General features: G+C 64.0%; 1 protein-coding gene across 3 annotated transcripts in view; it reads left to right on the forward strand.

Moving 5' to 3' along the window:
* ADAP1 (ArfGAP with dual PH domains 1) overlaps positions 1-13,484 on the forward strand; it is a 48,535-nt gene extending 35,051 nt beyond the window's left edge. For 2 of the 3 annotated variants that reach the window (XM_081091737.1, XM_081091735.1), the window contains exons 5-11: positions 4,944-5,056; positions 5,595-5,741; positions 11,602-11,685; positions 11,924-11,986; positions 12,449-12,520; positions 12,764-12,992; positions 13,074-13,484. In XM_081091737.1, the coding sequence (XP_080947863.1) occupies positions 4,944-5,056; positions 5,595-5,741; positions 11,602-11,685; positions 11,924-11,986; positions 12,449-12,520; positions 12,764-12,992; positions 13,074-13,102 (737 nt within the window). In that variant the 3' untranslated portion in view covers positions 13,103-13,484. The remainder of the gene's footprint in view (positions 1-4,943; positions 5,057-5,594; positions 5,742-11,601; positions 11,686-11,923; positions 11,987-12,448; positions 12,521-12,763; positions 12,993-13,073) is intronic. The other variant, XM_081091736.1, reaches the window with a different exon arrangement.
* Positions 13,485-14,519: the final 1,035 nt, after the last annotated feature.

Raw genomic sequence — 14,519 nt, forward strand, 5'->3', positions numbered from 1 at the left:
ACCTTGTGGAGGTGGCCGTGCCCGAGGCTGTCACCTCCGTGGTGTGTGCGGCCTGGAATGGGGGTGGAGGGGCGGTCCCTCCACACGCCGTCTCACGCCCACGGCCACCAGGCTCAGGCCGGGACTGGTTCCCACTTCCAGTCTGCGGTCCGAGGCAGCGAGTGGCTCTCTGTGCCAGCGCTCCTGTAGGCAGCCACTCCGGTCCCCCCTCCCCCTCTGATCCCCCCTCCCCCTCTGATCCCCCTCACTCTCTCCTCCCGTCCCCCCTCCCCCTCTGATCCCCCCTCCCCCTCTGATCCCCCCTCCCCCTCTGATCCCCCTCACTCTCTCCTCCCATCCCCCCTCCCCCTCTGATCCCCCCGCCTCCTCCCTGTTTAGCCCCCGGGACCCTCCCACACTCCGTCCTGGCCCGCACCCGCCTGCTTGCTCTGGAACCCCAGGCCAACGTACCCCGAGTTCCTGTCTCCGGTGTCAGCGTCTCAGCAATTGATAACGATATGGGGGCGACCTCATTTCCAGCGGGGGGGGGGGGGGGGGGGCGGGGGGAGTGCAGGTGCGGCTGACATAACATGGCCCTGAATTTCTGTGTCTATTTTCAATTTCGGAAGCTTTGGTTGTAAGTGACAGAAATCCAACTCAGGTGTAAGGACGAGAGGAAAGGTGTGGCTGACAGTCGGCTGACAGCCGGGCTGCCTGCAGGCTCGCTGGGTCCAGGGCTCGGTCCGTGTTGTCAGGCTCAGGCTCCGCGCGTCCACCTCTGGTTCTGCCTCCCTGGGTTGGACCAGCCCTCCTGGCACCTGCAGCCCCGCAGGTCCCGACGGCACCGGTCGCGCGGGCTCTGTGTGCAGAGGGGCTGTGTGAAGGTCACAGACATGGGAGGAGGTCTGGTCTCTGGCTCGAGGGGTTGGGTGGGCGTGTGACCTTCGCCAGGACGTGATGTGTGCCCTCGGACCCGGAGTCGTCCTCAGGGAGGAAGGGGGCAGGGCTGGGTTCCAGAAGCAGCGTGTGTGTGTGTGTGTGTATGAGACAGACAGACAGACAGACAGACAGAGGACCCCCAGCCGTGGCCCTGTGCATGGGTCCCACCCAAACAGCCTCTAAACTCACCTGCTCATGTCAGAGCCTCCCCTCTCCTCCTGTCCCCCAACGCCTCCCGCAGCTCGAGTCTCTGGCCAGGATGACAGCAGCATCAGGGGTGTCCGGTCCCCCACAGCCTGGACCGCCTGGCCGGCCAGGGCCTCAGACCCGATCCTGCCCAGCACTCAGCTGGATGAAGCGGGCAACCCCCAGCACCTCCAGCCCTGCCCCCCAGCCTTCCTCCCCTTCTCCTCCTGCCTCACCACTGCTCCTGTGCAGGCCCGGAGGGCAGGCCGAGAGATCAGCCCCCTGCAGGGGGGTGACGGCCCCAGACCCCAGCCCAGCCCTGGGTCTGGTCTGTGAGGGCTCCCCCCGGCCTGTGAGGAGCTGGGACTCCCAGGGGCACTTCCCGCCCTGCCTCTGGACTTGCCACCAGATCTGCACACTTTCTCACGGAGGCGCTCACGTGGAAGGCGGAGTCCCCGGGGGAGAAGGGGAAGCGCCCGGCTCACAGGCTGCCACGTCCTCGTCTCAGGAGCCTCGCTCGCCCCGGGCATCGCAGGGCAGTCCTACGGCCGGAGAGGCTCCTGCTGGCCGCAGTGGACAGGCTGACCGACGACGAGATGAATAACGACATAAACGTCCGTGGTCCACACAGACAGATGGGTGAACCAGGGGGCGGGGGACGCATTCTCACATCAGAAACCAGCTAACGAGCGTGGAGAAATGCAGACGTGGAGGCTGCGTGGAGCCAGGGGCCCCTCGTGGACAAGACCTGCGTGACACTGGCCTCCGAGGGTGTGGTCCCGCTGCTGAGGACAAAGGGAAAGGTACTGACTCCCAGCAGACCCCCTTCCTGGGTGACCAGCTCTAACTCACACGTCACCACGGCCTCACCACCACGGAGTCCGCACCACGGAGTCCCCACCACGGAGTCCCCACCACGGAGTCCCCACCACGGAGTCTCCACCACGGAGTCTCCACCACGGAGTCCCCACCACGGAGTCCCCACCACGGAGTCCCCACCACGGAGTCCCCACCACGGAGTCAGCACCACGGAGTCCCCACCACGGAGTCCCCACCACGGAGTCCCCACCACGGAGTCCCCACCACGGAGTCTCCACCACGGAGTCAGCACCACGGAGTCCGCACCACGGAGTCTCCACCACGGAGTCTCCACCACGGAGTCTCCACCACGGAGTCCCCACCACGGAGTCTCCACCACGGAGTCAGCACCACGGAGTCCGCACCACGGAGTCAGCACCACGGAGTCCCCACCACGGAGTCCCCACCACGGAGTCTCCACCACGGAGTCCGCACCACGGAGTCCCCACCACGGAGTCCCCACCACGGAGTCCCCACCACGGAGTCTCCACCACGGAGTCCCCACCACGGAGTCTCCACCACGGAGTCCGCACCACGGAGTCCCCACCACGGAGTCTCCACCACGGAGTCACCATCCTACGCTGACAACATGCACAGAAACAGAAACAGCCTGAGGGACACTGGACAGCCACCAGCCAGCATCCTTCAAGCGCGTCCCGAGCGTGAAACACATGGGAACCGGGGGTGCAGGGCCTGCGCTGGTGGCAGGTGGGCGAGGGCACCTCTGTGTCCAGGACAGGAGTTCTGTTGGCTGGGCTTTGATGGCAGGCCACGGTGGCGGCGATGGCAGCCCTGCGGGGAGCATGCAGCCTCCCTACCTCCCTCGTCACTGCACGGGCTCTCACAGGCCAGGCAGGACCTACTCTCAGGGAGCAAGGGTGTGGCCAGGGGACTGGCTCCAGGTGGGCCCATTAGGGCAGGTGCCAGCCTGGCACTCCCCATCCCACCTCACCAAGGCCATGTGGGCGGTCCCTGCCCAGGTTCCCAGAGGCCCCTGCCAGCTTGGGTGACCCTGGGACCGGCTGCTTCTGGCCCCTCTCCACACCCGCCCGCCTCCAGCCTGAGCCTCAGGGGCGCAGACAATGCCCCGCTTTCACCCGCAGACAATGCCCCCGTCACCCACAGACACAGCGCTTCCTGCGGAGGCTGGGCCCCCCGCTGCTCCACCCCCCGCTGCTCCTGGGCCTGAGCCACTGGCTGTTAGAGCCGGAGGTCCGGCTCCCCCCCACCTCTGTCCTGAATGTCACAGGGACCTGGGGGCGTGGTGGAGCCAGGGGCTTCCTGACGGTGACAGAGCCTGCCTGTGCCTCGGTTTCCCTGTCCGTGTAGTGGGGCCGTGGGGCCCAGTCTGGGGTTATTGTTGGAAGCCGTAAGTGCGGGCACACAGTGGGCCCACAGCATCCCCCTGGCGGCTGGTGGGGGGTTGAGTCGTTTGTGAGGTTCATCTGAGAGACAGGTGCACTGACTCTGCCCCCTGAGATCCAGGCATCTGCCCCCCGATATCTGGGCATCTCCCCCCCCCCCGGGATCTGGGCAGCTCCCCACTGGACTCGGCCCTGAGCCCCCCGTCCTGGCAGCATGTTCCACATGGGTGTCGGGGTTGCTGTTCTCCTGTGGGTCTCAGGGTTTGGGGCATCTGGGTGGGGAGGGGGTGATCTTGGGCTAATCTGGCCCCAACCCCAGCTCTGCCAAGTGCCAGACACCTGGGCGGGGCGTCCACAGGCAGGTGCAGGTGGAGGGTGCTCCAGAGGTCGGCCGGCCCATCGTGAGCACGGGGTCTCCTCTGTGCACCCTGTGCTGGGTGCTGCCGGGATCACTAGGGGTGAGGGTGACCCTGGGGAGCCCCCTGGCCAGACCCAGCCTCCCCATTAGCCGCCTCCCACCCAGGGAGCAATTCTCTGCTGGCTGCTCTGTGTCAGGAAATATCTTCGGGCCCTGGATTCCCTGTGCACAAAATGAGGACACAGCCCAGCGCCCCCATGACAGAGCTCTGGGCCAGGGCCCTGCCACCTGGCCCCCTGCTGCAGCTCACGGCCAGGGACCCTCCTGGCAGCTCCTGGTTGAGTGAAGGCACGTGGGTCCTGGCCCACGGGGTGAGCCTGGTGAGCCCCTCTCGGGGGGCCCAGTCCCTCTCGGGGGGCAGGTCTCTCTCGGGGGGCAGGTCTCTCTTGGGGGGCACGGTCAAGCTGTGGGGCCAAGCCCCAGGCCCCTCGGGCTGGGCTGTGTCTCTGGGCACCACACTCTGCACCGCGGCTGCAGGCTGCTGGGCCTGAGCCCACGGGGCTGGATGCTGCGACGCCCCACGCCCCACCCCGGGGCGCAGGCTGAGGGCCGGGAGCTGTGGCTGTGGGGCCGAGTCAGCGCCCAGGCAGCTGCTGTCGGGCACCTGAGTGAGGCTCCTGGCGGTGCAGGGGCGGGCAGCACCGGCTGGGGAGCCTGGCTGTTGGTCTCTGGATGGGGGAGGCCTTAGCACGGCTGACGGGAGGTGGGGTCACGGTGGGCCACCCTGGCTGCCCGGCTGTCCTGGGCTCTGCTGCCACCTGCTGGGCCTGGCGGGCAGGGCAGGTGGGCGAGGGCTCCAGGCCTCTGACCACGGTTCCCCTTCTGCCAGGGTCCGAGGCGGCCTCGGCCAGGACTGTCGCTGAGCTGAGCCTCGTGTCTTCCTCTGTGCAATGGGGACAAGAACAGGAGGCGCCTCCTCTGGGGAGTGAGGAGATGAGCGGCGTCGGGTGCTGGGTGGGGCCTTGTCCGGGGCGATGCTCGGGGTGAGGGGTGATGGGGGCGCCGTGTCTGGGGGCCCTACTCCGGCCTGTGGGAGAGGCTGCACCCCGAGCACTTGCCCCGAAGGCCGGTGGACGGTTCCCTGGGCCGAGTGCTCACGTGGCCAGTCAGCAAGCACTCCCGGGGGCCGTCTCGCTGGGGCCACATGGAGGCTCCGGCCCCGGCCACTGGACTCTCTGACCCCGTCCCTCTCCCCCCAGGATACCGAGAGGGTTTCCTCTGGAAGCGCGGCCGGGACAACGGGCAGTTTCTCAGCCGGAAGTTTGTGCTGACGGAGCGTGAGGGGGCCCTGAAGTATTTCAACAGACATGATGTGAGCGGGTGGGGCAGCAGCTCCGTGTCCATGTCCTCAGCTGCCCGCACATGGCTCTGGGGGACTTCCTCTTCCTGAGGGACATGCCCCCCGGCACCCCGTCCAATGCTGGGTCTGCGAGCCAGGCCTGGGGTGCTGGGAACAGGGATGCGGGCACTTCCCTGGTGGCATTTCCAGGCCTCAGAGGGACAGGACCACACATGCTGGGTTGACCCTGGGTCCCCCAGGCAACATGTGGGGAGGGGTGCAGGGACCCCAAGGCCCTGCAGCTGGCAGACCCACCCGTAGACTGGCTCCAGCTCAGAACATCCCGAGATGCAGTGACCACGGGGCCGGCCGGGCACAGGGCGAGGGAGCCGCGTGCTGCAGGCAGAGGGTCCGCCCACTGTGGCGCGCCCGTGTCCTCTCTGCCAGGAGCCACACTGGACTCCAGGCCAGGAGCCCAGGCCCAGGGGGCACCCGCGCGCCCACCCTGCCTGTGCCCTTGAGTGTGGAGACCCCCTGCCTGCCTGGCATTAAGCCTGGCCCTGCTTTGCAGGCCAAGGAGCCCAAGGCCATCATGAAGATTGAGCACCTGAACGCCACCTTCCAGCCGGCCAAGATCGGACACCCGCACGGCCTGCAGGTCACCTACCTGAAGGACAACAGCACCCGCAACATCTTCATCTACCACGAGGACGGGAAGGTGGGCGCGGGCTGCGCGGGTCCTCCTGTGTGTGTGTGTGTGTGTGTGTGTGTGTGAGAGAGAGAGAGAGAGAGTGTGTATGTGTGTGCGTGTTTGTGTGTGAGTGTGTGTGAGTGTGCATGTGTGTGAGTGTGCATGTGTGTGAGAGTGTGTGTGTGCGTGTGTGTGTGCGTGTGCGTGTGTGTGAGTGTGAGTGTGTATGTGTGTGCGTGTGTGTGTGTGAGAGTGAGTGTGTGCGTGTGTGAGAGTGTGAGTGTGAGTGTGTGAGTGTGTGTGCGTGCGTGTGTGTGTGAGTGTGTGTGTGCGTGTGTGTGAGTGTGTGTATGTGTGTGCGTGTGTGTATGTGTGAGTGTGCGTGTGAGAGTGTGTGCGTGTGCGTGTGAGTGTGTGTATGTGTGAGTGCGTGTGTGTGCGTGTGTGTGAGAGTGTGAGTGTGAGTGTATGTGAGTGTATGTGTGTGTGTGTGTGTATGTGTGAGAGTGAGTGTGAGTGTGCGTGTGTGTGTGTTGTTGGGCTGTTCTGTGCTGAGACAACCTGAGCTGTAAATTAACGTCTTCCCGGGTCTTTTCTGAGCCTTTCCTGGTCACGTGGTCACTGTCTAATTCCCCTGAACATGCAGCCTCTGAGTGTCCGGGTCTTTAATGTCTGGCTCCCCAAAGGGAAAAGCAAAGAAAGACGGGGCGAGCCCAGTGGGCGTGGCTCAGTGATTGAGCGCCCACCTAGGACCCAGGAGGTCAGCGTTCGATTCCCGGTCAGGGCACAGGCCCGGGTTGTGGGCTCCGTCCCCAGTGGGGGGCCTGCAGGAGGCAGCCGGTCCATGGTTCTCTCCCATCACTGATGCTTCTGTCTCTCCCTCTTCCGTCCTCTCTGAAATCAATAAAATAATATATTTTTTAAAATGAAGGGGCAAAAGAGGGCACTGGCCCTTTAAATTCTTGGACGTCCCTGTGGCTGGAGGGGAGGTGGACAGCGGTGGTGGCACCTCCGTGACCAGAGCCCCAGCGACAGAGCACAGGCCGCGTCTGAGGAGGGGCCTTGCCCGCCGGCTCCTGCCAGCCCAGCGCGTGCTGGTCGCTCCGGGCAGGTCAGCGGCCGCAGGGCCGGTCAGGGCTGGACTGACCAGCGTTTGGAGTTCACTGTCGCCCCTGCAGCCTCAGCTCCCAGGCCGGGCAGCGGGCCCCGCAGTGGGTGTGCGGGTGGGGGGACGGGGTCCCCGGCTCCTGCTCCGCCTCCTCCCAGAGTCCTCGTCTCGGGGGTTGTCACTGACCTGTCTGCGCGGCCGGGCCATGACCTGCTATGGAGGACGTCCCCCCAGCTGCCCCGTCGCCGCCTCACACTCACACACTCACACTCACACTCACATTGACACACACACTGACACACTAAGCCTCACACACACACACTCACACACACACACTCAAACCCTCACACACACACTGACACACTAACCCTCACACACACTGACACTCACACACACTAACCCTCACACTCACACACACACTCAAACCCTCACACACACACTCACACACTCACACTCACACGGACACACTCACACTCACACTGACACACACTGACACACACTAACCCTCACACACACACTGACACACTAACCCTCACACACACACACTCACACTCACACACTCAAACCCTCACACACACACTGACACACTAACCCTCACACACACACACTCACACACTCACACACTCAAACCCTCACACACACACTGACACACTAACCCTCACACGCACACACTCACACACTCAAACCCTCACACACACACTGACACACTAACCCTCACACACACACACACACTCACACTGACACACTCACACTAACCCTCACACACACACACACTGACACACACACACTAACCCTCACACACACACACACTAACCCTCACACACACACACACACTGACACACTAACCCTCACACACACACTGACACACATACACACTAACCCTCACACTCACACACACACACGCTCACACTCACTGACACACTCACACTAACCCTCACACACACACTGACACTCACACTGACACACTAACCCTCACACACACACTGACACACACACTAACCCTCACACTCACATTGACACACACTGACACACACTAACCCTCACACACACACTGACACACTAACCCTCACACACACACACTCACAGACACACTAACCCTCACACACACACTGACACACTAACCCTCACACTCACACACTCACACACTCACACACACACACACTGACACACTCACACTAACCCTCACACACACACTGACACACTAACCCTCACACACACACACACTCACACTGACACTAACCCTCACACACACACTGACACACTAACCCTCACACACACACACACTCACAGACACACTAACCCTCACACACACACACTGACACACTAACCCTCACACACACACACTCACACACACACACACACACTGACACACTCACACTAACCCTCACACACACACTGACACACTCACACTAACCCTCACACACACTGACACACACACACACCCTCACACTCACACTCACACACTCACACTAACCCTCACACACACACTGACACACTAACCCTCACACACACACACTCACACTGACACACACTAACCCTCACACACACACTGACACACTAACCCTCACACTCACACACTCACACACACACACACTGACACACTCACACTAACCCTCACACACACACTGACACACACTAACCCTCACACACACTGACACACACACACTAACCCTCACACTCACACTCACACACTCACACTAACCCTCACACACACACTGACACACTAACCCTCACACACACACACACTCACACTGACACACACTAACCCTCACACACACACTGACACACTAACCCTCACACACACACACTCACAGACACACTAACCCTCACACACACACACTGACACACTAACCCTCACACTCACACACTCACACACTCACACACACACACACTGACACACTCACACTAACCCTCACACACACACTGACACACTCACACTAACCCTCACACACACACTGACACACTAACCCTCACACACACACACACTCACACTGACACACTCACACTAACCCTCACACACACACACACACTGACACACACACTAACCCTCACACACACACACACTAACCCTCACGCACACACACACACTGACACACTAACCCTCACACACACACACTGACATACATACACACTAACCCTCACACTCACACACTCACACACTCACACACACGCTCACACTCACTGACACACTCACACTAACCCTCACACACACACTGACACACACACTGACACACTAACCCTCACACACACACTGACACACACACACACTAACCCTCACACTCACATTGACACACTCACACTGACACACTCAAACACTGACACACACACACACTAACCCTCACACTCACTCACACACAGACACTCTCACACTCACACTAACCCTCACACTCACACTGACACACTCACTGACACTCTCACACACACACACACTAACCCTCACACACACACACAGACACACACACAGTCTGACACACACACTGACACACTAACCCTCACACTCATGCTGACTCACATGCACACTGACACACACACACACACACTGATACCCTCACACACACTGACACACTCACTGACACTCTCACACTCACACACACACACTAACCCTCACACTCACACACACACACACTCTGACACACACAGACACACACTAACCCTCACACACACACTGACACACACAGACACACACACACACACTGATACCCTCACACTCACACACACACAATCACACTCACACTCATGCTGACTCACATGCACACTGACACACACACACACTCACTGATACACTCACACTCACACACATTCACACACACTGCGAGGTTGCCCACACCTGTTCTCCGCGTTTCCCTGGCCGTGGCCACGTGTGTGCTGTGCGACCCGAGCCGGAGGGCACACTCGTGTCCTTTCCTTCCCGCGAGTCTTATTGTCCCTGGAGCTGACGCCGCCTTCCCCACGCGGCTGCCTGTGCACTTATACCCGCCCCCCCCAGCCCCCCGCACACACACTCACACACACACACACACACACACACACTCTCTCTCTCTCTCTCCACTGATTATCTGAGGCCATGGAGCGAGCCGGCCCCGGCAGCGGGCGTCTGTCCTGCAGCCGACACTCCTGGGCAGACCGTTTCCGCCTCCGCTGGGGACACCCCGTCAGCAGCTCCGGGAAAGAGCGAGGCCCCGAGGACCCGGCCCCTGTGGAGCCCGAGCTCCTCCGACTCCGTGGCCGGACCTGGACTCGGCCCGGAAGGCGCGGCAGCACCGACCCTTGGACCAGACGGGTCTGTCCGCTGCTGGGAGCCGCCATCCTCAGGCCAGAGGCCGGGCCAGGAGCCGGGCGGCAGGCAGGCTCCTCCTTCGCCCTCTCGGATCTCTTCTCTCCGAACCTCCTGCGACTCAGACGCCGGCCCGCAGCCCCTACACGCCCCCTCGTCCCGGCCCTCCGCTTTCCGGGAGATGCCTCCAGCTGCCTTCCAGGCCTGCTTCTGTTCTTGTTCTCCGTTGGTGACCGGGTCAGAGCGGCTGCCCCCTAACACCCGCGCTCCTGCCTGTCCGCCTGTCTGTCTGTCTGTCGTTCGCGGGAGGTTTCCTGACACTGGGAGCTGGTCGGCCCCGGAGGAAACGCCTCCTGCCGGCGCCCAAAACCAGCACGGGGCCGCGGCAGGACGGGGCTCCGGGTGGGGTGCACAGTCACTCACCTTCAGCGTCTGGACAGGTGTCCCCATGCACACCCTCCTCCACCCTCCGCAGTCAGCCTCCAGCACCCGTGGGGGGGGGGGCAGCCAGCAGGTCTTTGGCTCAGATCCCCTCCCACACCCCAGACCCGTCTTCCCCTTCCCAGCTCCTGGGGCTGTGACAGGCTGGGCTGCCTCTCGGCTCTCCTCCCCCTCCTCCTCCTCCCCTCCTCCCCCCTCCCCTCCCCCTCCCCCATCTCCTCCCCCCCTCCTCTTCCATCTCCTTTCCTCCTCCTCCTCCCCTCCTCCATCTCCTCCCCCTCCCCCTCCTCCTCTATCCCCTCCCCTCCTCCCCTTCCTCCATCTCCTCCCCCTCCTCCCCTTCCTCCTCCTCCATCTCCTCCCCTTCCTCTCTTTCCTCCATCTTCTCCCCCTCCCCCCCTCCCCCTCCTCCTCCATCTCCTTCCCTCCTGGGGTCTGGCAGGGGACAGACATCAGACATCAGTCGGAGCCAAGGGACTAAAATGCCAGCCAGGGAGTGAGAGCGGACAACAGGGGGAGAGTGACCGGGGAGAGTGACCGAGGGCAAGGACAGCGGTGAGGGAGGGGGAAGGGCACGTGCAAAGGGCCTGTGGCAGACGACACGCATCTCTGAGAAGGTGACAGGGCGAGTGGAAGGAAGCGGTGGCCCTGCTGGAGCCTGTCCTGATGGGAGGTGCAGTGGGCAGGGTGGGGGGTCATGGGTGATGTGAACTTCCGGGGACCCTCCAGCCCCCGATTCTCAACGCTTCCAAGAAGGGCCCGCGGGAGTCTGGCAGGGCTTTTTTTTTTAACATTTAAAAAATATTTCTCTATTGATTTCAGAGAGGAAGGGAGAGAAACATCCATGAGAGAGAATCATGGATCAGCTGCCTCCACACCCCACCCTGGGGATCAAGCCCACAACCCGGGCCTGTGCCCTGAGCGGGAATCGAACCCCGACCTCCTGGCTCACGCGGTGATGTTCGTCCACCGGGCCGGCCGGGTGGAGGGCAGGGCTCTGGCGAGGCCCCTGAGTGGGTGGGGTCGCTGTAGGAGGCTGCAGCCCACACCCGCTCTGCCCCCAGGAGATGGCCGACTGGTTCAACGCGCTCCGGGCTGCCCGCTTCCACTACCTGCAGGTGGCCTTCCCGGGGGCCAGTGATGCTGACGTGAGTGGCGGCTGCCGCCGTTGCCCCTGGGCTGGTGGGCTGGGGGCTGACCAAGGCCCACGTGGGCCCCCAGAGGCCCCACCCCGATACCTGTGACCCCCCTCCCACTGGTGGCCCCCTGACCTCTGTGGCCCCCTGAAGTGACCACAGCAGCCCTCCTTTATTCTGAGGCTCTGCCCCAGCTGCAGGGTGGGGCTGGCGGGGGGACAGCCGGGACAGCAGGGCCTTTCCCCCCCAGCTGGTGCCGAAGCTGACCAGGAACTACCTGAAGGAGGGCTACATGGAGAAAACCGGCCCCAAGGTGCGTCCCATCGGCTCCCAGGCCTCCTCGCTCCGTGATCGGCCTCCGTCATGGGGGTTGGGGGTGGAAGTGGAAGGGCAGCCACACTCTGGCCAGGCCTCGACCTGCCTGTGCATTGCTAGCGGGTCATCTGGGTGTGGATGTTCCAGGCCCCCAAAACGTTTTGTAAGAGCAGGGGCCCCACTGACCCAGGACCAGGGGGGGCGGACCTCAGGTCAGGCCCCACCTGGGCCCGCAGGGAGGGCGAGGCGCCGGCGGGCGGGAGGCGCAGGCTGGGGGCAGTGGAGGGAGGGGCACAGCGGGAGGAGCGGCAGGTGCCAGGCCCTGGGCAGGTGCCCACAGGAGCACGAGGGGGCTGAGCTGCTGGGTGATGGGGGCCCTGCCCCCGCCCGCTGCGGAGCTGTGGTCACTGGGGGAAGGGCCGCATCAGGCCAACCGCCGGCCGCCGGCTCTGACCCACAGCAGACGGAAGGCTTCCGGAGGCGCTGGTTCACCATGGACGACCGGAGGCTCATGTACTTCAAGGACCCCCTGGTAGGGCAGGGCTGCGGCCGGGCAGGCAGGGGGGCGTGCCTCCTGCTCCCGCACCCGAGACCGGGCACCCACGCGGGGCAGCTCTGCTGCGGGGGAGGGAAGGTTGGGGGTCCCGGCCGTGGCCCCACCAGCCCTGCGTGAAGCTGGGTTTGGGCAGGGAGGTGCCCCGAAAACTGCCCTCGTGGCCCCACGCCCACGGGTGGTGGCCTGAGGGGCTGCCGGTCAGCCTGTCCCCACCCGCAGGACGCCTTCGCCCGGGGGGAAGTCTTCATCGGCAGCAGGGAGAGCGGCTACACGGTGCTGGACGGGCTCCCGCCGTCCGCCCAGGGCCACCACTGGCCCCACGGCATCACCATCGTCACGCCGGAGCGCAGGTTCCTGCTGGCCTGCGAGTCCGAGCCGGAGCGGCGGGCGTGGGTGGAGGCCTTCCGGAAGGTGGTGGACAGGCCCATGCTGCCCCAGGAGTACGCAGGTGAGGGCTGGGCAGGGCTGGCGGGGGGCAGCGGGCCACCGGCATGGCCGCGCCCAAGCCCAGCGCCTGCCCCTTTTCCAGTGGAAGCTCACTTCAAACACAAGCCCTGAGGGCTGGTCCCGGGCCGAGGACTGGACTCACCTGGCCTGGCCGTGGGCTGCGGACCGAGGAAGCCGCCACCAGCCTGGGGACAGCCCAGGCTCCGTCCCGGGGGCCGTCTGGGCTCCGCGGGGCCCTGAGCCGTCACCACCAGGACCTGCTTCTCCAAAACCTCATCGTGGGCCAACCTGTCTGACCTCTGACCCCATCATGCTGCTGTCCCTCCCTCCCCGCCCCGGCCCACTGACCACCCTTCCTCCCCTGCCACCCACCCGCCTGAGGACCCACCCCGACCACGGAGGCTGGACTGTGGGGCAGCGGGTGGCCTGCAGGCCCCCTGTACTGCCCACCGCCCCTCCCCTCCCCCCACCCCCTCAACAAGTATTTATTGAGCCTCTGGTGTGTGTTAGTCGTGGGGTCCGGGGACTGGAGGGGGGACACAGACCTGGCCCTCAAGCCGTGGGTCCTGGGGTCAGAGGCCCCCATCTAGTGCCCAGCCCAGGCTGCCTGCACCGAGCCCCCAGGGGCACCTCACAGGCCCAGTTCAGGACTCAGCACTGCCCAGTGACCCCAGTCCCAGGCCTGACCTTGCTGTCTGACCCCTTGGAGGAAGGAGGCCTGAGCTCAGCTCACCCCCAGGCCCCAGCGCGCTGCTGTCCGCGTTACAGCCCGAGACGTCCCAGGTGCCCTGCTCCACGCCTTGGACCCTGTCTGTGAGAACAGGTTCGGGACGAGGGGGTGGCTTGGGGGCCCGCTTCCCCAGGAGGCGCCAGTGCCTGGTTGAGGTGGAGGGTCACCTGCCAGGTATCTTGGCTGCCTCCACCCCCAGCCCCTCGTCCTGCCCAAACCATGACCCCCAGGGGAGCCTGGGGCCAGGGGGAGCTCCTCAAAGCGGGGTGTCTGCTTCCCTCCAGCCCCGCCCCAGTCACAGCCTGGAATAAAGTGGGCTGTGCTGTGGCTTGATCCGCGTGTTGGAGGCTGGTGTGGGGGCTCTGGGCCCCAGGAGGACCTGCCCACAAGCAGGGAAGGGGGGCATGCCCAGGACCGGTGCCTGAGTCAGCCAGGTGTAGGTGGGGGCACCAGGGGCTGCCCTCCCTCCTTCCCTGAGCCCACTCCTGCTGGTCGGCTCAGACCAGCTGTAAACCTAGATTGGGGTGCCGCAGAGGGGCCCCCTCATTGGCCTGTCGCTGTTCAGCTCAGCCAGGGCAGGGTGCTCGGGATGGCCGGGGAGGGGGCGCGAACACTTCCTGCCCCTGAGGTGCCCATCCCTGAGGGGCAGTCGGTGGGCCCTTCCTTAGAACCAGGCCTCACTCGCAGCCAGGACTGCAGCCCGCGGCAGGGTCATCCGGTCCAAGGGAGACCCTGAGACCCCACCAGGCGGGGCCGGCTGCAACCCACCCCTCCAACCGACCTAGACCCTCCCTGAAC

This window comes from Myotis nattereri, assembly GCF_964212035.1.
Source record: "Myotis nattereri genome assembly, chromosome: 5".
In the NCBI taxonomy this organism is placed as follows: domain Eukaryota; kingdom Metazoa; phylum Chordata; class Mammalia; order Chiroptera; family Vespertilionidae; genus Myotis; species Myotis nattereri.